Source organism: Gallinula chloropus, assembly GCF_964237585.1.
Source record: "Gallinula chloropus genome assembly, chromosome: Z".
Classification (NCBI taxonomy): domain Eukaryota; kingdom Metazoa; phylum Chordata; class Aves; order Gruiformes; family Rallidae; genus Gallinula; species Gallinula chloropus.
The window spans coordinates 57,763,410-57,790,876 of NC_140089.1; the positions used below are offsets into that span (position 1 = coordinate 57,763,410).

General features: G+C 37.5%; 1 protein-coding gene across 1 annotated transcript in view; it reads left to right on the forward strand.

Moving 5' to 3' along the window:
• Positions 1–23,976, forward strand: part of LOC311204008 (long-chain fatty acid transport protein 6-like) — a gene marked incomplete at both ends in the record, with an annotated part of 40,509 nt that extends 16,533 nt beyond the window's left edge. Inside the window, 6 exons of the mRNA XM_084278848.1 lie at positions 8,416–8,610; positions 17,882–17,972; positions 20,456–20,654; positions 21,220–21,317; positions 23,106–23,236; positions 23,800–23,976. Coding sequence (XP_084134974.1) covers positions 8,416–8,610; positions 17,882–17,972; positions 20,456–20,654; positions 21,220–21,317; positions 23,106–23,236; positions 23,800–23,976 — 891 coding nt within the window. The remainder of the gene's footprint in view (positions 1–8,415; positions 8,611–17,881; positions 17,973–20,455; positions 20,655–21,219; positions 21,318–23,105; positions 23,237–23,799) is intronic.
• Between the last annotated feature and the right edge of the window lie 3,491 nt (positions 23,977–27,467).

Here is a 27,467-nt window from a genome sequence, read left to right on the forward strand (position 1 = left end):
GGGTCCCGAGAGGCCTTTGGAGTGAAGACCGAGGCAAAGAAGGCATTCAGTGACTCCACTTTCTCAGCATCCCCCATAAGCAGGACACCCGCCCTGTTCAGCAGATGACCCACATTTTCCCTAGTCATCCTCTTGCTATTCACATATCAAAAAACCCCCCTTTTATTATCCTTTATGTCCCTTGCCAGTTTCATTTCCAAGTGGGCTTTAGCCTTCCTAGTCGTGTCCCTACAGGCCCTGACAACATTCCTATATTCTTCCCAGGTCCTCAGACCCTTTTTCCACAATTCATAGACCTTCTGCTTCTCTTTGAGTTTACTCATTAGCTCCCTGCTCATCCACGCTGGTCTTCTGCCTCTCTTTCCAAATTTCTTGCTCAAAGGGATGCACCAGTCCTGTGCTTGGAAGAAGCGCTGTTTGAATGCTACCCAGCTCTCACAGGCTCCCTTACCTTCAAACGGCGTAGCCTACGGGATAGCTCCTATTAGGTTGCGGAAGAGATCAGAGTTTGCTCTTCTGAAATTCAGGGTAGCTATCCTACGTTTTGGCTTGCTTCTTCCACTCAGGATCTTGAACTCAACCATTTCATGGTCACTTTGTCCCAAGCTGCCCCGACCTTCACTTCCCGAATGAGCCTGTTCTTTTTGGTTATAACAGGGTCCAGTACCTGCCCTTCCCTTGTAGGTTCCTGCACCATCTGTATGATAACATACAAAGGCAGGGTTATTTTGCAATTAACATTACACAATTTAATTTATTGGCCCAAAATAAACATATTCTTCATGTGCACTTCGCCTCCTTCTACAATGTGTGGAAGTTTTGATTGGGCAGGGCCAGCTCATTTGCTCTGCCCTCATTTGCTAACTAATAGTGTGGCCTTTGCAAATTGTGTATCCCAATGTTACAGGGTCTGGCCATCCACTGGTCTCAGTGCAGTCTTTAGTAGTCCATTGTGTTGTTGGGTTTTCCCAGCTGGTGTATGACAGGGGATGTGACACATGCACTCAATGCCATGCTCTTTGGCCCAGTTGTCTGTGAGGGTGTTTCAGAAACGAGTCCCGTTTTCTGACTCAGTTCTTTCTGAGTCATGTCACCACAGGACTTGCTTTGCAAGGCCAAAACAATGTTCTGGGCCTTGGCATGGGACACGTGATATGTTTCAAGAGTCCATCAGGCATCCTCATGTCTGTATGTCAGCCATTGTCCCCCATGCCAGGGAGGTTTTACCTGCTTGGCTTGCTTGATTGCAGTGCATGTCTCACATTCATGGATGACCGGTGAGATGGCATCCACAGTCCAATCCACCCCACAATCATAAGCCCATTTATATGCTGCATCTTTTCCTTGATGGCCTGATGTGTCATGTGCCCATCAAACTATAAATAATTCATTGTTATGTTGACAGTCTATGTGAGCCACTTCAATTTAGAAGCCTGATCCACCTGCTGGTGGTTTAGATGTTCTCAGTGGCCCGACCCTCGCTACATGGGTGTACAAGACTTAGTTTTACAACTAGCTTCTCTAGCCAGGCAGCAATATCTTTCCACAATAGGGCAATCCAGGTTTGCCTGGGTTTGCCTCTGCACTGCCAGTTGCTGTGCTTCCACTGCTGTAACTACTCCAACACAGCGTTTGTTGTCATCATCCATGAGTCAGTATAGAAGTAGAGCATTGTCCGCTTTTCTCTTTCAACAGTGTCTAGAGCTAACCGGATGGCTTTGACCTCTGCAGAATGGCTCAATTCATCTTCTCCTTCAGCAGATTCTGCAACTTGTCATGTAGGGCTCCATACAGCACCCTTTCACCTGCAATGCATTCCCACAATGCAAAAGGACACATCAGTGAACAGGGCATACTAATTGAATGATTAATGATACCTTGCATAAACTTGGTAGACTCTCTATTAAAACCAGAGTTCATTTCTGCTTGTATTCAAAGTCTATTTCACAATTATATCTTTTCTTTCAGTATCTGTCCTGTTTTATGTTCATTTGGTATTGAGAAAATATTATCTTTTGGCAACAGTAACATTTCCTGTTTACTTGGGGTTACCTCAAGTGTGTGAGACCATGTGTATCAGCTTTCAGACTCAAAAAAACTAAAGCAAGCCAATCTCTCTACCTGATCCAGCTTGGCCAAGGTTTTTTTGGATGGAGTTAAGCTCTCTGAAGTGAATTTAAGGAAGATGCTTAAGGATTTATTTTATTAAAACTTATGTGTTAGAACAGCTGCAATATCTGGGATAAGCAAACAGAATGAACACTTATGTTGTGGAAAGGAATGTAAGAGAAGGGTTTAGATATATTGCATAGCACTGCCTTCCACCTCAAAACAGGTTTATTTGAATGATGGGAATTTGATAGAGAAGAAAGGAAAAATTACTTAGTAGATATTTCTCTACAATGCAGGTTTTACTTGATGTTACATTTTGTCTCAATTTCTGTTGAAATGCATACTGGAAATGTTTCTGTCTCATCATTAAAATGTGAAGTGGAAATCTGTCGAGCCCCTTGCAGTTTCCACCATAAACATTTTATTAAATACCAGTAATGTGCTACAGACAACTCCACCTGTATCTTTCATCTGAGGTCTCTGAACAATCTCTGTATGTCATTACAGTTTTATTTACTGAGGAGGAATTTTGCAATTTAATTTATTGTTCTACTAATCCACATTGTTTGTTCTTTTAAAAACATGTGACCATTTGTCTATATTGTAAGCAGACATCATTCTTAATCCAAGTTGTTACTGATTTACTACAGTGTTAACAGTGCCTAAAAGGAGAATTGAACATTGTACACACAGTTAGAGAAAATGGAATTTTTTACTAAGAACATATTCAGCACATCTGAAATGAAGTTTAGAAGTGCACCTGGGATTTGGAAGCTTTTATTTTTTCCTTCCAGATGATACCAATTGATCTAATAAGAAATATACTGTAACTATAAAAAATAGAGTACACTATCAGAAAAAACCCTGTGCTTTAAACATCAATTATTGCACCAAAAGTATAACTAAAAAAGCGGGTTCAAAAGCAGATTATAATCCATTTGGGCTACTGCCTTCTGATACTTATATTTATTGAACTTTCTTGAACTACATCCCCACAATGATTCTGTCTGTTTCCTCATTATTCCCATTAATAATGGTACAGGTTTTGACATTTTTTTCCTGAAAAAGTCTTCTGTAACTTTCATAGAGTTCCTTGGGTCTTAGGAACTTGGTTTTCCATACCCAAAACAGCACAGAAGGCCAGTTACCTTATCAGCTACTGTTTCTATCATGTTATCTCAAGAATTTTCTGAGTCTTTAAAAGGTCATATAACTTAACAGGTTTTTTCCTTCCAGATTCTTTTCCTAGATACTCTTATTTTTGATTAAGCTAGCAGACCCATGCAGAGAATGTCCTGATAGTGAAGCCTAGAACATCACGATCATACATTTAGAAAGGGAAGCTTCGTATTACTCACTGTGAGTGCTGTGTGCAATGTGGAGTGTGGATGCTTTCATTCTCTGAACTGATTTTTGGAAAGTTTTGTGTGATTTGTTTTGACTGGGGCAATCGCCACAAAAAAACAAGAATCTAATTTTTATTAGTTGGTGGAACACAGACAAGAGTGACTTTTTTGTTGGTAGCTATTTTCTGAGGAAATAGAAATAGAGCTTAAAGAAATCTTTTCCTATTACAAGAGCTAAAAGAAGAAAACTCCTGTTAGAATCTAATCCTATTAGATTGTCAAGAGATTGATTATGGAAGGCGTGGTGAGAGTGAGCTATACTAAATAACAAATGAAAAGGACATATCCTCTTCCTAGAACTCCTGTTCCTTTCTTAGTACTTTTCTGGTTTATCTTACCTGTTGTTATTGTGGAGGTTTTTTTGGTGGTCTTTTAAACATTTTTTAATATGTATTTTGCTTAAAAAAATCTATTTGCAATTCATCATTGGTCATTACTGAAAAGTGAATATAAGCATACAGTTTAAAGAATTTATTACATCTGTCATCATGACAATGGTATCCCTAATATTACAATTTCTCTACTAACTAGCCTCCAAGATTCCTTTTAGTTTCAAGGCCATTATATGGGAAACATTTTATGTCTCCTTTGCTTAAAGTTGCCTTTGTTTCTCTCCATTTGACTCTTCCTGCTGTAGAAATGTTAAAAGTATCACAATGATTGTTTTCTTGTGTTCTTTTAAAGCAGCTGCTCAATACAATTTATATGGCTGCAGTCATGAATCATTCCTGCACCAGTTAATACCCTGTTGATGGCTATTTAAAAGGCATTTCTTTTATCAACAATTTAATCACATAGATAGTCCGCACAGTTTACAAAGAACACTTGAGGAGGAAAGACTGGCAGTTGAAAAATCCCAGGTATGTGGTATTTAGTGTACTAAGGCAGATCTTGACTTGTCAGTTAATTACTGACAAATGAAACAAGCACTCAAAATTGAGAAGTAGTGTGTCGAAATAGATTTATGATGTATGCAGACATTTGGTATATGGTTCAAAGATCTTAGCAAAATGATCTGAAGTCCAGGTGTAAGGTAAAAACAGTTCTTGCTTATTAATACTTCAAAAAGGCATCGAAATAGTTTCACCTTTCACATTTTGTTTCAGTATCACTCTGTAAGAAAAGAAAATCACAGTGCAGGAAAATAAAGGAATAGACGTTTTAAAAAAATCTTGGGAAACATGTTCTTATATTCTGGTATTCAAAAATCTGTCTGCCTAATTCTCTGTAAAGAACTATTAACCATATTCATAAACACAAGCATGAGCAGCTTATCACAGGAAACCCATTATTTGGACTTATCTGTGATAGTTGACTAGGGCAACGCCCTGAGTCCTCCATTAAATGAGGTATTGTGAGGAGATAAGTTTTTAGTGAAAGAAGGGTTAACCATGTACTATGCTGTTGCACAGTAACTAAAAATATGCATGCAGACAATTGTTGTATACCAGCTGTTGCACAGTAACTGGCCAATATGCCACAGCTTGTTCAGAACGGCATTGCAATAGCAGAACCATCCCCGAGAAGAGGTGTGTACTAGGTGGCTCCTTGGAATTCCTCCTATTCCTATAATTCTGTTGCCAAAGGGAAACTAGTTGATGAAAATCCATCTGAATATGGCAGAAATTCAAAGCATGACTGTTCAGTGCCATAGTCTGTTTAAAGCATAAGTTCCTGAGTATTTAATTTATTTTGATTTTCTACATTAGGACACCCTGAGTGTACATTACTCAGCTATGTTTCTAGAATTTGTTGGAATTATCTCCCTTTTTCTTCCTTTCTCTAATTTACCTTAGTTGTGAATTACTGCCCTCCCTGTTAAGAAAATTAGCTTTCTTTGATCAGTTCTTGGTGACATCATACACCTCCTTGTATTTTTGCAAAAAAGGTGAATGCCTTAAGAGAATACTTCCTAAAGTGAGATAGTCATGTATTGTCTTATTGATAGGTGTTAACATTCCAATCACAGTAGAATGCTGACTTGTCAGGTTTACTCTGCATCTTTTCCACTAGAGCTCTATAATGTAGTGCTGTAAACCGGCCAAAATAACGAGATGTGGAAGGCACATGTAAATGATGCTGTTGTCTGAAAAGCAAATTCATTACCCCATGTGCAATAAGCACACTGGGGAGATACTGCTTTTATTCAGGCCCAGGTGCTCAGTGTACTTCCACAAATTGAGCACACCTGAAGCCAGCACTTTTGTTATTTTATACAGAACTGTTACAAGGTAATACACTTCCAGTTACAATGATCAGCGAGTAATTTAGATGTAATTATAATAACTGCTGTGCCATCTTCTTCAATCGCTGCACCTATGTGGGGGAGGGGTCTCCACCTAGACAAGGGTCTTCTTGACCTGTGGGTGTAGTATTTTTAGGACTATAATGAAGACAGTTTAGTTAGGGACATGTGAGGTTTGTCTTTTCTGCCAGACTGAGTGTGTGGACATGTTGCTTACATGTTCCAGTTGTTCCAGAACAGTTAGTTTAAAGGTGTTCCTTCAAACAATTCCCTTTGATCCTATTTGTAGCAACCACCTGGCAACTATCTACAATCATTCTTAATTATGGAGCCATTGTAATACAGCGCCATGGTTAACTTTTAAGTTTGATGATGGATATCAATGCTGTATTTGCCCTTTTGGAAGAAGCCTGTGATCTATTTCGACCATTGTATTCTAGTTCATCTTAGTTTTTGGCTTTTCAGCAAGTAGTCATCAATGCTTTTATTTTTTTTTAAAGTATAAATAATAGAAGCAAACTCAAGTGCTTATTAATTTGGTCACTAAAGATTTTGAATATTCTCAGCATGATGAATGCCCCACTTGATTTTTGTGTATATATATGCACATATTTGTGTCTTCTGTTCATTGTGGAACAAAGGATTTCTGAAAGAATCTCTTGTGCTGTTTTTCATATCTTTGCAGAGGCAGACCATTTGAACACTGGCATCAGCAAGGCATCACCAGTTCAGTTACTGACATGTTAATTTCAGTGTAGCAATGAAACTATCCTCTTTGAAAACTTTTAATTTGACCTTACTAGAGTATTCTAAAGATGGTGGACAATTTTCTTTCTGGGGTAGGGGGAAGAATTGAAAACTTTTCTGACAAAATTCAAAGTAGCACTGAAACATTTTTTTATAAAAAAAAAGGGAATACTGCTGTTGTTTGTTGACAGTGTAATGATTTTGAATGTGTTATATAACAGAATTTGTTATTTCAGATATATGAAAATCTTCCCTCTTTCACTGTTACACTGAATGTGAAGTTGAAAAAAGTTACTCTAAAAATTACATATATGGGCAACTTTTAGACAGTGTTGAAGTGTATGCTGATAATAATGATTTAACATGAAGTCAGTGAAGCATGTTTAGAAATCACTTTTGCTCCCCAAATAAGGAAGGAAAGGTGAAGGGAATAGGCAAGAATTGTGTTGCTTTAAAAACAGTATGGTTAGTGACTGAGGGAGGCTGATGAGTCATGTAGTTTTGAGGTAAAATAGCAGAATAATGCCTGGGATTGTAATCTGCCAAGGGAAAAAGGTGAAAACAAATCTTGGTCAGCTTTGTGATTTAGAAGAGGAACTTAAAATTTCACTTGAAGTTTTTGTTACAGAACTGAGAATTCACAATCCTAATGACATAAGTCTCTGAGGAATGGTCCTGTCCATGTACTCAGTAGAAGCTTCACTGTATTTAATATAAAAAAATACTTAGAGACATGTCAGCTGACCATGTATCTTTGCAGAAATAATTTGCTGTGTTTTTATGCCAGGTTAAAAGTGCCCAAATGGATTATCATTATAAAGATGTGTAATTCATTCTGGATTAGAATTGGGAGAGAAAAAGGAAGCTAGAATGTAAGAAAAGAAAATAGGGATCATCTGCTTTTTTAATATATACATGTGTACATATATATATACACACACATATAGATATAAAGAGTGTGAATATGTAAATACATGTGCATATGTATATAGAAAGGTATATGTATACCATTATAAAGTGTACATATATAGAGGTATATACAGTGTTGTGGTACCAGAGTGCTATGCAGTTCTATAGGTATGTGGTAACAAACTCTGCCTATTTTATGCTGCCTCTTCTTCTAATGCATTCTGTACTGCCAGTTGCAATGATTGAAAAGGGACTTATTTTAAAATAGGTGAAATTAATAATCAACTACAACAGAACGATATGTTAGACCCTTGCCTTGTGATACTTCAACTTAAATTTTGATTGCACTGTAAAAGTGTTCCATGTAATCACAAGGTTTGGGAATGTATAAAACAAAATTAGAGAGTCTTACTGAACTGGATGACCGTGTGCTATTGTGTTTCTTGTAATAAAACACAGAAGTTGACAACAGTGATGACTCAAGATGACCAAGAAATAATGTATTCCAAGTAATATTGAACAAAACCTTGCAAGTCATAATATTGAAAGCAATACAGAAGACAACTCTTACACAATGTGTGGGAAGAAACAGATATTACAAGTGTGCAATCTGATTATTTCTTATAGTCAATCTGAAAACACAAGAAATCAGCTATTCTCTTTTGACTTTGATCCCTTGACAGAAAAAAATCCTACCTTTATTCTTCCTCTGAGTGGAAGCAGACTGAGATGATACAACTTTTAAAATATGGAAGCATTTATATAAATTAAGGTAGCCATTATTCGGAAATAATTTTCTTTTTCAAAGGATAACAGATTTTTTTATTGCCATTTGCTGCATTGTAGCTGTAGACAACTTATGGTAGCTTTAACTTAATTGCTTTTTGGTGTTGTTGTTGTTAATACTCTGTTTATTTAAAGAAGGTACATTTTTCCCATAATATCTGTAACAATCATGCAGGGGGGGTTGTTTTGTGTTTGGTTTCTTTTCAACAGAAGGAAGGAGAAAAGAATCACAAAGTTCGGCTAGCGGTTGGAAATGGAGTCAGAAATGATGTATGGAGAGAATTTTTAGACAGATTTGGTCCTGTTAAGATCTGTGAGTTTTATGGCGCTACTGAAGGAAACATTTGTTTCATGAACCACACAGGAAAAATTGGATCTGTTGGACGCACCAATTTTTTTTATAAGGTGACTATTTATTTATCTTGTCCTTTGTAAAAGGGTGTGTTGAAGGCAAACATGTTTCTCAGTTTGACCACAGGACGTGGGACTGCTATATTTATGTAAATTGTTCTAGGCTACTAAAACTAGAAAAAAAACCCTACAGTTTTTCACTGTGTATTTGACAGTTTCTGGTTTATATTTCATCAGCTTTGACAATGGAAATCATACGTCTTGGGGAGGAGGAATACATATTATTTATATCACAATGATGCCTTTTGTTTCATCCTTCTGTGTAAACGAAGAAGAATTTGCTTCAGATTGAAATTCACAGACAGATTTTTTTTTTCCTTTGGGTCCTATTAATACCATCTCTTAAATAGTTCAAGAAGTCAGTAAGTAACAAGCTTTAGGTAATAATACAAATGATTGTTTAGCAAGGCTTTCCAGCAGATCTAGAAGACTACATATTTAACATTATGTTGTTATTTACATAAATTTTTACTGTTCTTAAAATAATTAGGACTACATGCAGTGCCTAGAATTTTCAAATGAATGAAGATTTCTATCTATATATACAAAACCTGCTGACTTAAACAGCATTTACTCTCCTGGGGAGAACTGATATTAAAATTACCAGGCGAAACTTTTTTTCAGAGAATGATGTAAAAATGATGTTTGGAAGTACAAGAAAGCTATCTTCTGCTGACATGCAAATAGGTTTCTAGGCAGCATATGCTCCAGGCTCCATGACTTTGATAGAGCATCACCACATTTCCATCACTTCAGGCTACAACTCTGGGCCAGAGGAATTCTTTATTTCTGCAGTAGGAACCCAGACTACAGGGAGGAATGTGGAAACATTCAGAAAAACACCACAAGACCTACTGTTTCTCAGAAACTATTGAGAGCTCAGGAATTTAAGCAGTCCAACTCTGGTTAACTCTGTTCTATGAGACTGATGCTCTGTAGTATGCACAGCAGGCATCTGGTGCTGATGGATGCCTCTAGAAAGGTACCGATCTACTAAAGGAAATCAGGAATCTGGAATCGAGGGAGAGGAGTAGGTGAACTGGGAACCTTAGAGCTGGTACTAACTTTTGTTTTGGCCTTTTCTAAGCCTTTTTTTTTTTTTAAGTTACAAAATTTTAAATTTGTTCCAAACCTGAGTAAATTTGGTTTTGGTTATTTCAGAAATATTGTCAAAGTTTTGTCATACGTCATTAACCTTTTGGAAATACCATGTAGAGGTTACAGCAGATGAAGGGTCAGACTTGAAACAGACTATTTATTGATTTAATTATCTGTATTTTTCATTAAGTAACGTGTATTAATAGTGTTTGTGTTTCTAAAAGGAAGATTAGTATTTTGGGGCTTTCTGCACATGAAATATGCTACTTTTTCATCTTTAGTATTCAAACTTATGATTTGAATTTGTCACTGCAGGTTAAGAGAAAAATATAGCTCATGTAAACTGCAGTGCAAAAATAAATGCTGTTGTAACCAAATACTTGACCTCACTATATATTTTCTATAATTCACATACTATTCCAAGTTGGAGCTGTAACAATCTATGGAAGCATTGGTATATCTGCTAAGATAATTATGGATTCTCCCCTTGCTTACATGGCACGAAGATGGAAAGATCATAAGATATTTTATGAATTGGAAAAAGCCATTAATTCCATTTGGCTTGGCCTGAAATAATCTTTTTTTCAATATTATCTTTTCCCTAAAATTTTATCTACAGTAAGTCTTCAGTTATTTCCATAAGTTCTGTCATAAGGATTATATAATATTTACCTCTTACAATTCCCCAGAGGGTCTGAGGTGTACTGGGTGCTAGCCCCTCCCTCAGTGTATGTACATTTAGCATTCAGTGACTGTGGAGTTTGAGGACAGAATGAAAGGTGTCACTGAAAACAAGATTCATTGCAGAGAGAAATACCCTGCCTTGGTTCCATGGGTATAATATGTCTAGCCAGGTTCATGAACAGATTACGTGATCCATTTTATTTGGCAAGAGAACTGACACAAATCTCTTCCAAATCAAGGAGATTTTACAGACTATTTCAAAGCTCCATCGTGAGCTCTTTCATAAGCAATGCATTTATGGTTGTGCAACATACATGGTCTCTCTGTCTGAAGGACAGTAGCATATTATTAGTAGTACAATGCCTGGATAACAGCTCCTTCTTCAGTCTGCTTCATGACACTTGTTTGCAGGAGCAGCTAGCTCCCTCGTATGCCGAAGCAGAGTAGTGTTGACAAGAAAGGCTTAGATATAGTGCAGTTTCAGAAAAGTCCAGAAGCTGTTGAGAGAATGAATGTTGAAATTATCATGAGACATTGGTGATTTTTAATGTTTTTAAACTAAATATTTAAGCAAATATGTTAGTTTGAGGACCATTTATATGTGGTTTTGGTTACTCTACAATCTGTGGGTACTGTGGAACAAACTATTTATTTAAATGCCATAGAGAAATTAATGCAACTTATTTTGGGCATTTGTCGTGGTGTTTTTTATAATTTTTTTATAATTTTACAGTTTACAGATTATTAAACAGTGGATTCTGAAGTGGAGCTGTTGTGTTTGTTTTACTTCAGTCTGAATGACATCTGCTGGACATCTAGTAATATATAAAGGAGAGCAGCTTTATTTCTCATTTTGTTGAACCATGATCTGCAGTTGGAAAGGGAGACTGTCTTCTGCTGAAAAGCAGAGAATGGCTCAGACAGGGCATAGCCATCTAATTTATTTTTTTGGGGGGGGGGGGGGGCGGTAGGGGTGTTTTTTTTGTTGTTGTTGTTTCTTCAAAGAAATGATGCAGCAACTTTGAAATATTATTTTCTTGACACGTGGGACAACATGCATGAGGAGATACTCTTAAACATTCTCTCTAGTGACTTAATATAACACCTATTTCTTCAACTGGAAATGGGAAGAAAGAGAACTGAGAAAAGAGAAGAGGCTTCTATGTTCGTGTATGTGATACTCTCTATTCTACCAGCATAATTGCACAGTTGTAATGCCGTAAAAGCAGTATAAGCTTAGTGTGGTTTTGTGTAGCAAGGTTCTGGTGGAGGAGTGGGGGGCTGCAGGGGTGGCTTCTGCAAGAAGCAGCTAGAAGCATCCCCTTGCTCCAACAGAGTAAACAGCAGTCGGCTCAAGGACGGACCCACAGCTGACCGAGGCTGAGCTAATCAGCAATAGTCATGGTGCCCCCTGTGAAACATATTTAAGTGGAAAAAAAATGCAGGTGGACACTTTTTGCTGCCAGAGAAGGGAGTGAGAAGATGTAAGAAACTTTGGAGACACCAAGGTTGGTGAAGGGGGGTTGGAAGGAGAGATTCTGCTGCAGTCTGTGGAGAGGAAGATAGTGAAACAGGTTGTCCCCCTGCAGCCCATGGAAGATGATGGGGAGCAGAGATCCCACCTGCAGCCCATGGAGAGGCCCCATGCTGGAGTGGGAGGACACGTATGGAAGACACTGTGACCTGTGCTGGAGTAAGTTCCTGGCAGGACCTGCAGCCCGTAGAGAGAGGGGACCACCCCTGAGTATGTTTGCTGGAGTGACTGGTGACTCTGTGAGGGCCCAGGCTGGAACAGTCTGGGCCTGAGAGATTGCACCCCATAGAAGTGCCCCACGCTGGGGCAGTGGGTGAGGAGCTGAATCCCTGACGGAGAGGACTCTTGTTGGAGAAGTTCATGGAGGACTGTCTCCTGTGGGTGGAAGCTCACACTGGACCAGGGGAAGAGTATGATCAATGCCCCAACCTCCACCTCCCTCCACCTCCCCCCCACCTTGCCCCATCCCCGCTAAGAAGGTAATCAGCTTGTGATGAACTGACTGAAACCCCCATTCCCAGTTTTCTCCTGTGCCATCTGAGGGCGAGGAGAGGGAGGGGAGACGAAGGGAGAAAACATTAATGAAGTTGAGCCCAGATAATAGGAAGGGGTGAGAGAAGGTGTTTTAATATTTGGTTGTACTTCTCATTGCCCTACTCTCTTTTTAGTGTGTGTGTAGTGTAATAAAACTGATGGGATTTTTATTTATTCTGTGTTGAGTCTGTTTTGCCTGTGATGCTGACTGTGGAATGATCTCTCCCTGTCCTTACCTTGCCTCCTAAGCCTCTCAATATGTGTTTTCTCCTCTGTCCAGCTGAAAAGCGGAGTGATAGAGCGACTTTGGTGGGCACCTGGCCTCCAGCCAGGATCAAACCACCACAAAATCCTTTGAGGTAGTTGTAGAGAGTGGAAAGGTCTTAGGGAAGACCTTACCTCTTCCCCAAACTAAATAACCCAAATTCCTTCAGCCTCTCCTCATTACTTTTGTTTGTGGTGCTTTGGCCATGGCTAGAGGCCAAATGGCCACCAAAGCCACTTGCTCACTCCCATCTCCAGCCCAAAAAGGGAGAAAATATACGTTGAGAGGCTTAGAATTCGAGATAAGGACAGGGAGAGATCACTCTGCAATTAGTGTCATGGGCAAAACAGACTCAATGCAGAATAAAGAACTGAAAACTAATTTTTTACACCACACACCCAGTGAACCTGAGTCAGGTAATGAGAAGCATGGCCAGGTCTTAAAGCACCCTTCCCCCACCCCTCCCTTCTTAGCATACTTAAACTTCTTTCACGATTTTACTCCTTCTTCCTCCCACAACATGGTCTGGGGAGAGGCAGGGAATGAATGGGGGAGTGGGGTTCTGTTACATTCTTTACAAGCTGATTTCTCCAGATCTTAACACTTACACTTCCCTCTACCCCTCCTTTCTTCCCAGACTTTAATCATAAATTTCCTCCCTTCTTCCCCCCCGTCGCAGGGAGGGGCGGAGAATGGGGGTTTTCAGTCCGTTCCTCCTAAGTTGTTTTCCTTTCTTAGCTGGGTGAGGCCTTCATGAACTTCTCCAGCGTGAGTCCTCTCTAGTAGTAGTTATCTCCTCACTGCTTCCCTCAGCAGGGCTCCCTTCCATGGGGTGTTGACCTTCTGGCCCAGACTCCTCCGGGCTGGTCCCTCCCAGAGTCACAAGTCCCCCAGCAAACCTGCTGTGGTGTGGATCAACCTCTTCACAGGCTGTAGATGGTCTCTGCTCCCCATCCTTATCCATGGGCTGCAGGGGAATCTCTCTCTCCAGCACCTGAAAGGCCTCATTCTCTGCACCCCCCCTACCCCTGCCCTTCTTCTTCCCTGGCCTTCATATCAGCATGGCTCGTTGCATCTTCTCACTCCCTTCTCTGTTTGCAAAAAGTGCCTGCCTGCCTTTTTTTTTTCTCCTATACGTGATTCCCAGAGGCACTGTGACCATCACCAATTGGCTTGCCCCAGGTCAGGAGCAACTCTGCCCTTGAATCGACTGATATTTACTTTCTGGGGTCTGCAGAGAGCTTCTAGCTGCTGCTTGCAGAAGTCATCTCAGCAGCACTCTCGTTCTCCATTAAAACCCAGCTACACAAAACTGCTACAGTGTTCCAGACCCCTCACCAGCTTCATTTCCCTTCTCTGAACACACTCCAGCACCCCAATGTCCTTCTTGTAGTGAGGGGCCCAAAACTGAACATAGTGTTCAAGATCCAGCCTCACCAGTGCCAAGTACAGGAGGATGATCACTTCCCTACTGCTGCTGGCTGTGCTGTTCCTGACACAAGCCAGAGTGGTGTTGGCCACCTTGATCGTGTGGGCATGCTGCTGGTTTGTGCTCAGCCAGCTGTCAACCAGCACAGCCATGTGACATATATTATGTGTGTATTTATATAAATGTCATATGCAAAAATTCAGTAAAACTCTCAGTTGTGCCCAGTGAATGTATATATTTACACACACAATTATTACACAGAAATAAATGGAGTGATGGTAGAGAACATGCAATGGGAGAATGGGACTAATGAAATCTAAAGGAGCTTGTAAGAATAGCTAGAAATAACTTACAGCACATAAACCTGAAAAAACAGCATGTAAAAAAATACTCAAACTTTATTAATGGATTTTTTCATTATTTTATGTATAAGTATTACATGAATGTCAATCTCTCTTGCTCAAAACTGTTTGGATCGAGATCTGCTTTCAGCTGAGAAAGATTTTAAACTTACAACAAATCAAAAATCACCATATAAAATATTTTCTTTTCAATCAGCAACACAGAATTAATATTACGCACTTTTTCATACAGTCATAGAACTTCAGTGGCAGAAGAGATATGTTTTACTTTAAATAAAGTTAGGTTTGGGCAAATATCAAGATCCTGGAAAACTGGATTCAAAGAAAGAACATTGGCATGTGTTAATCCAAGGAATGGAAGTTCTTAAATTCATTGGCCAATGAAAATCAGTGCTGTTTCTGATCTTTTGACTTGTTTTGGGCTAAAATAATCTAAACAACTTTAAGTGTATTCCAAGGTATTTTATTATGTGGTGATTCAGTTAATTCAAGCATAGCTTTAAAAGTTTTTTTTTTCTTTTCACTATGGCTAATAAAACAATGCAAAGGAACTATATCTACTCTTTACAGTTTAAGTAAGGTATTACAAGTGTATTTTAAAAACATCAGTAAGGTATGATGATATTTATACTCTAGAATTTTTTTTTCCTTACGCTTTGCTTTTTTAAGAAGCTTGGAACTAAATCTGGAAAATATAGTGCTTTCTTGTTTAAACAGATATTGTCCTAGAGAACTAAACACCATTGATCTCTAAGTTAGTAATAATATAAAAGGTAATAGCTTGTGATCTTTGTTCTCTGATGAAGGTTCTGTGAGAATTCATGGTAAGTTGAAACTTCAAGAACTTAATGAATTTCAAAACTGTTTTAAAAACAGTATTTAAACTCATGTATTTCCAGTTAATTGAGTGTGTGTGCTGTTAATAGATAACATCCGGACAGTACAGTAACAGACAATAATGTTGCTGTTTAACTAATTTTAAGTTTCAGCTAGATAAATTATGCTTTTTTCTTTGATATGTTGATTTTTTGATTTGGGGAGCAAAATACAGATGAATGCTGCATGCGGTACTATGTGAAAACAATACATTAATACTTCAAGATCTCAGGCCTTCTTTTCAAAAAAATTTTAAACATGAAATAAAACAAAGGGAGGCCTGTACCCAGAGTAAACGCTTTGCTCTGGAGCTTTCATTTGCTCTGTTTAATATGAAAGGAAAGCACAGAAACAGCTGTTTCAGGCAAATGTATATTGGCATAGGTTTATTATTCATATCTAATACAATTAATTTTGTTTTCTCCTTTTAATTATGTATTTCTGTTTACTATTATTTCAAAAAGGTAACTGGAATAGGCATAGTTAATACTCTATAATGCATGCACTAAAAGATGTATGCAGCAACATACATAGTAGAACTCTGAGTAGATTTTAGATGGTATCAGCAAAGCAAAGTTTCTGAGTATTTATAGAAACTTAAAATAATGCATTATACAGACTAGTATGATGATAAGATATAGCTATTGAGCTCTGAAGAAATGAACAGGTAAAAATGGTACTTAACAGGCCTGTTCTATCAAACAGAAAAACATCAGAGTAATGTGTCTTTTTATACCATTTGATTCATATTATTTGTATTATTCAGTGCGTTTGGACTGTCATATGAAACCTATTAAGGTAGTAAATATCAGTGTAAAAAAGAAAGCAAAAAAGAGCAGCAATTAAACATAGAGAGCCAAAAGAGAAGACTCTAAGAAAAACTTGTGTTTATCATTAAATACCTCTCATTTTGTTCATCAAGAATAATATAATTTTCTAGTTTAAGTTAAGTTTTTGGCTCTCAAATTCAGAACTTTGGAAAAAGCTTTATATTTAAAAAAAATCCCTTCACTTTATTCAAAAGTGTCCAGTTCTTGGACCATGAATTGATTTTGTACACTATGACCTTGTTTGTTTGATCAACTGTTAAAAATATCTCTTTTATTCAGACTTAGGCTAGAAGGGAAACATAGTGGCAAACACAGACAAGACTCAGTGAAATAAGTCTGTCCATATGAGGGTGAAATTGTGTGCTTGATGTTTGAGTCAAGTTGCTATTTATTCATATTTCCTTGAGAACAAAATGATGCGGTACAGTTACAGCATCATTTCAAATTAGGGTAAAATAATTGTGTGACTTGTCATCCAAGATTCAGAAAAAGAAAGACGTTTATTTTTTAGCATACTACACTTTACTTCAGTCACCTTCATAACACCATCCTTAAATTATATTGCATTTCTTTATTGTGAAGCATGCAGGGATGTATTTATATGGTTTTAAAATTGTTTTCTCTGCTTTCCAGGATTTCTCCAGGCAAAGATAATTGGATATCCTTGGTTTGACTAGTTGTTAAATAGATTGCTGACATATTTCTTTAAAGGAACCAGAATCACAGGCTGGGGAAACTGAAGCCTTAGGATAGTAACTGCAAGGCAGTGGTCCATATAGTATCAGGCATGCGATATTTATCAGTGTTCCTCCAAGGTCTGATTTGGATTTATATCACAGTAGAGAAATGAAGCACAGTATGAGTCAGAGCTTGTTATATCAGAGAAAAAAATATTGCAGATTCCAGCATCGATAAAAGAATCTTGCTCTCTCCTTCAGCTTACTCAGAATATTGTCTGTGATACTTGCACAAGAGGAAGGTTAGCTGTAAAACACAACTAGGAGGTCAGTTAGGTCACTACTGTCAGGACTCAAGGGCTCACAGTATTTCATAAATATGCAAAACTAATCCTGAAGTAACTATGGAACATGCACAGCTACATAACCATGCCAAATGACATGGCAGTATGTATCCTGCTGGTGCTTGTGATAAGACTTTCCACTATCCACCAGCCTGAAAAAGGTGTGTAAGTAAGACAAGTTAACCAAGAGTAAAGCTCAACAGAAAGCAAGTTTCCTTTGCTTTGCCAGTTGTTTTATGTGCCAGAAGACCCCAAGACCACCTCCACTAAATGTCAGATTCAAGATACACTTCTATTATTCTGTCTTACCTAGGCTCTTCCACTGCTATGTTGATCCCATAACTTATCTGTAAGAAAATTTTAAAAATTGCTAAGTATTTTTTTAACTTGCAAGATTATAAGTAATGGTTTTTTAATTTATGTTAATTATAATAAATTTTATAATGGTTTTGTGTGGCTTATCTCCAGGAAATGGTGTGATTTTACATCTAATTTTCTATTTTAAATGAAACTACTTCTCTACATTCTACTCTTAGATGAACGAGAGTGGAGTAATGCTGCCTTGTTTGTATCTGTTGCCACCAGATGTCACTGTGTAGATGAACAACTGATGACCCTTTTTCCCTTTTTAGCTTTTTTTCCCATTTGATTTAATCAAGTATGATTTCCAAAAAGACGAACCAATCAGAAATAAGCACGGTTGGTGTGAAAAAGTTAAGAAAGGTAAATATGCATTTTAGTAGTATATTAAAGCCTTTTGATTGTAATACAAATACTGCAGAGAAATGTTACTGTTGTGTTACTGTACTATGCCAATATCAACTATTACTCTGCTCTGACAAAAGCAATATAATTATTTTCAATCTAAGCCAGAACATTATTAATCAGACCTGTTCTGACACCTGAGGAATTCAGGACGTCATAGGATATATTCACAGAAGATGAATGTTCAAAGGGGATGATGTGAAATTATCTCTGAGTATCTCGATAATGACACCTGTAGTTTTTAAAGGTTAACATACTGAGTTGGTTGCCTAAGAGACCTGCGGGAAGATTAGAGCAAATGCTTTTTGGTGAGAGATTAAGTGTTCCTCACTAAGTTAATTGATGATTTTTATCAAGTTTTATTATGTGTTAAGTAAAGATGTTACTTGATTATATCTGTTATCAAAATACTTCTCAAATACCAAGATTATGTGTATTTTCCAAGTGTTTGTCAGATACTGAAGCATCTCTGTTGTACTGTAGGAAGGTAGCAGCTGTAATTAATGCCTGGATGCTGAAGCATGAAAAACTTATATTCAGGGTCAGGCAGACAGCTTTAATAACAACCTCAAGGAGATTTTTCAAAGGAGTTAAGAGAATCTCTAACAGATCTTAATCAAAGTTGGACACTCAAGAAAAAGTGGTCCCCAGAACATGACATTTTATAGGGAAGGATGTTAGACTGACTTGCAAAGGGATCACATGCACACAAAGTAGATACCTGGTTGGGTTCTTTTTTTCCCAATAATACCAGTGAGTCTAATAAATTGTCTTAATAGACCTTGTTCTTCCTATGTTCTATATCTTCAGATCATCATGGCTGAGTGACACTAACAGTGAATGAAATGCTTTCACCTTAAACACTACCAATTTATGGGAAAAAAAGCACAGCTCATTTATGAGGAGACAGTCTTAAATTAAAAATTGTGCATGACCTTGGAAACATTTATATACTTACATATTTATAATTCTTGTCTCTGATGTAAAGTAATATAACTCTTAAGCTTTGTGTTTCAGAACATGCTTCCAAAAAAGATGCTTCCAAAAAGGGATGAAGTTTAACAAGGCCAAGTGTAGAGTGCTGCACAAGGGACATAACAACCCCATGCAGCACTACAGGCTCCGGGGAGACTGGCTGGAGAGCTGTCAGGCAGAGAAGGACCTGGGGGTGCTGGTTGACTGCAGGCTGAATATGAGCCAGCGGTGTGCCCAGGCGGCCAGGAAAGTTAATGGCATCCTGACTTGTATCAAAAACAGTGTGGCCAGTAGGTCTAGGGAGGTGATTGTGCCCCTGTCCTTGGCACTGGTGAGGCGACACCTTGAGTACTGTGTCCAGTTCTGGGCTCCTCACCATAAGAAGGACATTCAGGTCCTTGAATGAGTCCAGAGAAGGGCAACCAGGCTGGTGAAGGGGCTGGAGGGCAAATCATATGCGGAACGTCTGAGGGAGCTGGGGATGTTTAGCCTGGAGAAGAAGAGGCTGAGGGGAGACCTTATCACCACAGGAGGTTGCAGAGAGGTGGGTGATGTCTCTTCAGCCAGGTGACAGGAGATAGGACAAGGGGAAATAGCACAAAGCTGTGCCAGGGCAGATTCAGATTAGATGCTAAAAAAATTTTTTTAAAGAGTTGTCAGGGCCTGGAACAGGCTGCCCAGGGATGGGGTGGAGTCACCTTCCCTGGATGTGTTTAAAAAAAGGGTAGATGACGTACTTAAGGATATGGTTTAGCTTAGGATGAGAATGGTTGGACTTGATGATCTTCAAAGGTCTTTTCCAACCTTGTGATTCTGTGAAGTTCTTACAACTATTCCACTTTCACCAAACCAACACTCTGATACTGTAACAGGATAATGCTATCCCTGTCTCTCCCTTCTTTTTTGAGAAGTTAAAACTTTATATTTTACTGCAAAAAGAAAGCATTGAGACTATATGACATTAATAAAAATTCTTAAGAATTATTCTCAGAAATTCTGAAAGATTTAATGGCTGGCTTGAACACCTGCTCTTTATTAACACTAGTCTTCCAGTAAGAAGCTGATGAAGTTGAAACTCATCCCTGGAAATTCAGTAAGGTGTGGCAAGTGGGACTTAATATTCACTTGGAGTGTGAACTTTGAGAAGATAGTAAACCTACTAGTGAATTCATAATTCATAGGTGACAGTTCTTGGGGAAAACTGATGAGTCATCAGGAGGAAATACAAAAGACTAGGAATTTGTAAGGGCAGTATTGCATGGTGTCTTTATGGTCACTTTGCATGTAGAGTTGAGACAAATTGCAACACAGTACAAACAGGAAGGTTTTGATTATTGATTCTTATGTACTGAACCCTGTCAACTTGGTTCCTGGTCTGCTAAAATTTTATGTACCAAATTAATATAGTAGTACAGGAATTATGGAATGATACCTTAGGTTTACATTCTTTCAACTTCTTTGTATAGGTGAGGCTGGTCTTCTCATTTCCAAAGTCAGTGCGAAGAACCCATTCTTTGGATATGCTGGCAATAAGAAACACACAGAAAATAAATTACTCTGTGAGGTATTTAAGAAGGGAGATGTTTATTTTAACACTGGAGATCTAATGGTTCAAGACCATGAGAATTTTCTTTATTTTTGGGACAGGATTGGTGATACCTTCAGGTATAATCATTGTTTCTTTTCACATTTCTTCATTAAAAACCATCGACATGCAGAATAGAATAATACAATTCTATTTGTTTTCAGTCAGAAGTGCTAAGTTTATTACTATTGTGATGCAGTTTTTAATGAAAATGAAGTGGTTCATAGGTGCTTAATTTTGTGAAAAATGTTCCTGTGGAACCAAATAGCTCATTTCCAGAATGTTTTGTGGAATGTTCTGAACAGCCCTTCCAGTAAGCACAGTAACTAGTGCTAGTTTTGCTGTGAGCAAGGAAGCTGGATACCGCTTGGAGAAACAGTAAAATCTGACCACATTTAGATATATGTCAGAATTTTAAGAACCATTGTATCAGATTATGATAAGCTTTAATTGCACTAGTAATACTGATAACTAATACCAGTGATGGCTAATATCCAGTAACATCTGAATTGCAAGCATTGTCTTCTGGCAATGAGATAATATACTGATACGACAAATAGGAAGAAATTTGAACTGCTGTTAGTCTGAAATGAATGGAGTTCCTACTAAAGTGTGCAATTAATGTGTATTTTTCACATATTTTAGATGGAAAGGGGAAAATGTTGCAACTACAGAAGTTTCCGATGTCATTGCAATGTTGGACTTCATACAAGAAGCAAACGTGTATGGTGTATCTGTAGCAGGTAAAAGAAGCTTTAGCTTTATGCTTTCCCCCCCCAGCGTTAGTTGGTAACACTATGACTATGTTATTTCATGTTTTAAATCTATGAATCACTTCTGATTGAGTCATCTATTTAATACGTAGCTAAAATGTAGATTTTCATAATGAAAATACCACCAGATGATAAATAAGCCAGTGAATCATGCGATTTTATGTGTATGCAGTGATGTGTGGTTTTGACATTATCTTTCATGAATTTGTGATAGCTACATTATCCAAATTAAAGTGTAAAGATTTATTAAATTTACGGCTGTGGAAAATCCACACATCCATGTGTCAAAATAAGATGTCAAAAAGATAAGAATTAAAGTAATTCTAAATGAAAGTGTATAAAGGCATTCTTCTGCCTTATGTCACTTTTTATTTAGTCACATAAACCATCTGTATACAGTTATATTACAAAATTAAAGACAAGGCAAAAATGGAAACAAAGAGAAAAATAACTGAGAAAGAAAACACATTAATTTGGTTTTGGGGTTGTGGGTTTTGGTTGTGTTTTTCTTTTTTTTTTTTTTTAAATTTTCATGAGATCATCTGATTTGGATTCCCATTCATTGTAAATCTTTTTTTAAAATGTGTACTACATCTGGCAGGGACAGAAAGAAGCTTCTTTATAGGAGTTTGATGCATTGGTGACTGACACAGTGTTGATAACTTAGAGTGCTTGTCGGTCACTGACGAAAGCTTGCACAGTATCAAGGCTTTCTCCATGCAGTGAATATGTTGGGGATGGAAAAAAAGTTGGGAGCAGATGCAGATGGGACAAACTGACCAAAGGGATATTCCATATTATATGATTCCATGCTCAGTAAGAAAAGCTTGGGGAAAGGAAGAGGGTGAGACATTTGTTATGACATTTATCTTCTCAAGCAACCACCTCATGTACTGAGTGAGGCCCTGGCCTGCAGGAAGTAGCTGGACATCTGCCTTACAATGGGTAATAGTGAATGAACTCGTGATTTTGCTTTGCTTGTGCATGCAGCTCTTGATTTCTTCACTAAACTGCGATTATCTTGACACATGAGTCTTCTTGCTTACCATCTACTCCCTTCCCATCCCACAAGACGACTGGGGGAGAAGCGGTCTTGATAACCGCACCTAAACTTAAAACAAGCTCATCACAGATTTTGTAGCATTAGCAAAAAAAATAGAGAAAGGAGATAAAAGATTAGTATAATGTCTCTGTTGTTGTTACTAGCTGATGGTTAACGTGTGCAGTTATTTTTAATTGCTGAAATGCATTGCTTTTCTAATTTATCCATGTTGGACTTTCCCATAGACCCACAATGCTTTCTCTTTCCAGACAAACCTGTAAGAACTTTTAATCTCTGTCAGCAACACTCAGATCCACAGTTTTGATATAAGATACTGGCAAGAGAGAAAGGCTAAAACTGAAGAGATGACATAATTCATCAATCTGGGAAAGAGATTCAACACTCTTGTTTTTGAGAGAGGAATGGAGTTGCTGTTTATCCACATTTATTAATATTGAGCATGAGAGTCCATTTACACTTACTTGCCAAACTCATTTATAGTAGTACTGCTTAATTGTTCACTTGAATTATCTCCAAATATATGTAATATCATATAAAATATGAATGTAATCTTCCTGCTTTACTGAACCTCATAAGATGATACATTACTGTCAATTTACTAGTGACCTCTGTTCTTTTTTTGTGAAGTTCATCATTAAAATGTGATGACAGTTTATTCATGTTTCAAAAATCTCATCTCACTTCTTTTCCCCCAGACCATGAAGGAAAAGCAGGAATGGCCTCTCTTATTTTAAAGCAGAATACATTATTAGACTTGGAGCAAATGTATACGCAAGTAACGACCTATCTACCAAGTTATGCTTGTCCTCTTTTTTTAAGAGTCCAGGTAAGTGCATACAAATATCTATGTCATTTCAACACAGAGATGGCTAAATGAATAATGTAGAGTGCTTGTTCAGATATCACTTGATTAGTTTTAGAACTGGTCTTCCTTAATGGAGTCCCAGTAAAGGAATTACACAAAATTTGCAGATTATGTTAAAAGGGCAGGAACTGTACTAATGAGTAAGGATAGATATCACAGAAAGGGATTTATGGAGATTAGAAGCATGAACACTGGAAAACAAAGAGATTCAGATTAGTAAAATGTGAACAATTGCATCTGAAGAAAATAATCTAAAAATCCATTTTATTCAGTGGAAATGAGAGAAGAGAGATATAGAGCTAAAGCTGTGTGGCATAATGACACGAGTAAAAACGTTTAAAAATGTACTAGGTAAATTAAAAAGATGGGTTAAAGATGTACATTATTTTTATCAACACCATAATCATCCAGGTCATCACTATTTGTGTACTAGTACTTTGCTGTAGTAACTCTCCAATTTAAGAGAAAATAGTCCATCCCCTATAGAGTTTAAAATGTTAATGTAATACATCTTTATTCTTTAGGAAAAAATGGAAGTGACTGGAACATTCAAGCAACAGAAATTTCGACTGGTGGATGAAGGTTTTAATCCATCTGTAATTACTGATCCTCTTTATTTTTTAGATAATTCTAAGAAAGCATATGTCTTGTTAACCAAAGAAGTACACGAATTGATCTCATCTGGGAAAATGAAACTGTAATTAACCTAGTAATTGACTATGAAAGAAGAGTCTGTATGAGCTACTATATGAAAAAACAGTAACATTAATTACCAGTATTTATACGTAGTTATGTGGAATATTTTACATACTTGATATTTACATTCAGATGTATCTTGTATCTTTCCCCAACTCAATCATTATTGTTCACTAATAATTTCTTTTACCTCTTGAGACCAGTTTCTAAGTATATGTCCTGTAAAACATGACTGAAATCTATTTAATCTTAATTTTAGAATATAAATGCTGAATCTCATAGTTTTTCTTAGTACTTAATCACCATGAGTGATATGTGATATGAAACATAGTAAAAAAAAATCAATATATAAATATATTGTGACACAAGCTGTTGTTTCAAGAGAGGAAATAGGCAACTTAGGGAGTTTTTTAAAACATAATTTGCTTTTCATATGTACTTTTGAATACATAGTTTAAGAAAGAAGAACTTTACAGGGGTTGGAAGAATAAAACAACTTTTCTGCAGGGGACTTTTCTGATGGAGTATGAGATGACAAAATGAAGCAGAAATCAGTACAAAGATTCACAGCTTGCTTGTATTTCTGATTACCATATCCTTTATAGGACTGCCACTAAAAATACGCAAGTTTGCAATTTTACAATTTGCAACGCAGCAAGACCAAAAAGTACTTGGACCAACCAATACTATGCTTTATGGTAGAAGTTATTTAAATATGTAATGGGAAAAGGAGAGGACTGCTAGGTAAGTGTAGAAGGGTCACTAGGTTCTAGTACTTCCTGAGCAGTCCGAATTTTCACATCTCTATGTAGTTCCCAAAATGCCTGCCTATGACAGAAGCTGAGGGGGTGGGGGTTGCTGTTTATTCAGATGGAAGTGTCATTGGCCTGTTCTTCACATAGTTGCAATTTCCTAGTCAAGAACTGCAAATTTAAGAATCAAGTATTTACAATAAAGTTAAACCAAATTTTGCAAGTTGGGTTATAATTTTGAGGAAAGGATTGGTTGTACAAATTTTATCACTTATGCCCATCTTAACATAAGTGTCAGCTGAATATATGTCAGGATCCCTTTTATGTTATTACAACAGTAAAAAATGCATAGTTCCTATAGCAAATAATATATTTTTAATAATGAAAAAACCTGTAACCCTGAGATCCACAGTAGCATTTTTAATCTTGTAATAAATAAATAAAAATTAAATCAAATGCTTAGTTTGGTATCAGATTTACCTTTTTTAACCTTTTTTATTTATTTTGCTTTACAATATTTGATACTATTTATGACTAGTGAAAAGGTTCAACCACTCAGATGCAACACAAATGGGGGGGAACTGGGGAACAGAATGATAAAAAAGGTGAGGAAACAAATAAATGCTTTTCTATTAAAAAAATCCAAACAAGCAAACAAAACCAACAACAACAACAACAAAAAACCACTGTTCCTGAGTGTCACCATTTGGTGGCTTATTTTATATAGTAACTAAGATGAGAAAGAATCATTCTGCATGGAGTGGTTAGGTTGGAGAGAGTACTAGAAGAAATACAATGCATGTGTGCTAACCTTCATGTGATGTCCCCTACTAGGGCAGGCAAAGGGTGTTTCTAAGCTCTGGAGTATATTTCAGCAGCAGCAGAGCATTTCTAGCTTAGCTGGCTTCAGCAGCAGCCTACAAGGGTTTGCTTCCTAACTGTGACCACCAGAGAATGATCAATTCCAGCAACCCGCCTGCGTTCCCTAGTGTAACCAAGTAAGCCTGGGCAATCTGCCTGTTTTCATAGGCTAGTAAGAGAGTCCTGTCCCATGCACTGTGAGTCTTGTAGGGGAAGACTGGGGTCTCGTGACATCAAGAAAATAATAAAGGGAAAATCTGCAGAACCACAGACTCTGTGTTCCCTAAGTGAAAAACAATATGCTGTCTTCAAGCCAGTAGCTCTCAGCCACCTGTGAGGTGCCCAGCAGATGCGCTGGAGCGTATCGCAGCAAAATGTCAAATTTCCCATGGATATGCAAATTGTTGAAGTGGCTGTATGATAATGATGTTCGTGTCAAACACCAGGGAGGGCCTTCCTTTCAGAATGAGAAAATACATGGACCAACCTGTTTGTTTACGACCGCCATACCCAGATCAATGTGTGCAATGCCCAAGGGCTGAGGGCTTGCCTGTTGCTGCAGGGGTAAAGATGCAGCTGAGAGTGGCTGTGGTGTAGATGGAGAGCTGCAATGGTAGCCTTATGTTTTCAAAAATAAGAGAGATAATTATTTATGAGATTTAGCATATATATCTTGAAGTTTTCCTTTGCAACAGGTGATAGTCATTGATGAAAGATGTTTATTTAAAAACAAGCAGACTGCATTTAGGGAAGGCAAAATTTTGTGAGGGTAAACACATATCTTCTCTTGTCCTAGTGAATCTGGTACAGTTAACACTGTTATAGTCTGGATTAGTTTTCCTAAATTGTTCTCCTAATCCCCAGGGAACAGTAAAAAAGTACAAAGTAGATACCAGATAATGGCCTGAATTTTATCCTCGCCCATCAGGTAGACAAAGCTTTTCAAGAGATGAAGCATCTAAACTCTCCCTCACACTCCCAGCAGCACACCCATACCTGTAACAACCAGCATAAAGCATGTTCTTTCAATTGACTTATAAATTCCCTGCAGATGACATACAGAAAAATCTACTTTTGTGTTTGCTTTTTTTTTTTTAAATTGAAGAAAGAAGAGGTAAAGGGAGGAGCAAGTTTGCAATTTTTAAAATTAAAAAATTCTGGATGGCTGTGAGAGGAAAGACAAAACCCTCCCTCTAATTAAAAATCAAATGTGATGATACATTTTCAGGAGCCTGTCCCCAGGCAACAATGCAATTAGTTACCTGATTTGTCTTTGTACACACAGCAGAAATTTTAAGACACATACAAGCATTTATGAAACTTATTCATTAAATCAAAACTAATTGTATGAAATTAATATAATGCTGTTTAAAATTTGTATCGCAAAAATTGCTGTTTACAGTAAAATTAGATGCAAAATTTCATCAGACAGCTGAAGAAAGTTGCACATGAATAATAGTAATTTTAGAAATAAATTTAATGTTATGTATATCATCACCAGTACTGTCAATAAGTGACAGATAGTCTGGTAATTAATTTCACCCTAAGGGTAATATTAGAAGACGCCAGCTTTCTCACAGTATTCAGGACATAATACCTCCTTACACATTACACTCTTAGTTAAACAGAAATAAATGGAAATACAAGTTTTAAATGAACTAGGTCATTATCAGAGCGAGATTCCTGTATCACTAACAAATCCACAAGTTCTCCAAAGTCTGAGAATCTTTTACCAAAATAGCCTGGTATTCAATTTCTCCAAAGACTGCAGCAGACACAGTTCAAATCTTCAGGAATTGCTTCTGCACTATAACAAAGCAGTCTTTGTTGCTACCTTGCAGCAGGAGATACACTGACCTTTTTACATCTGGAGCTGCTCCTGG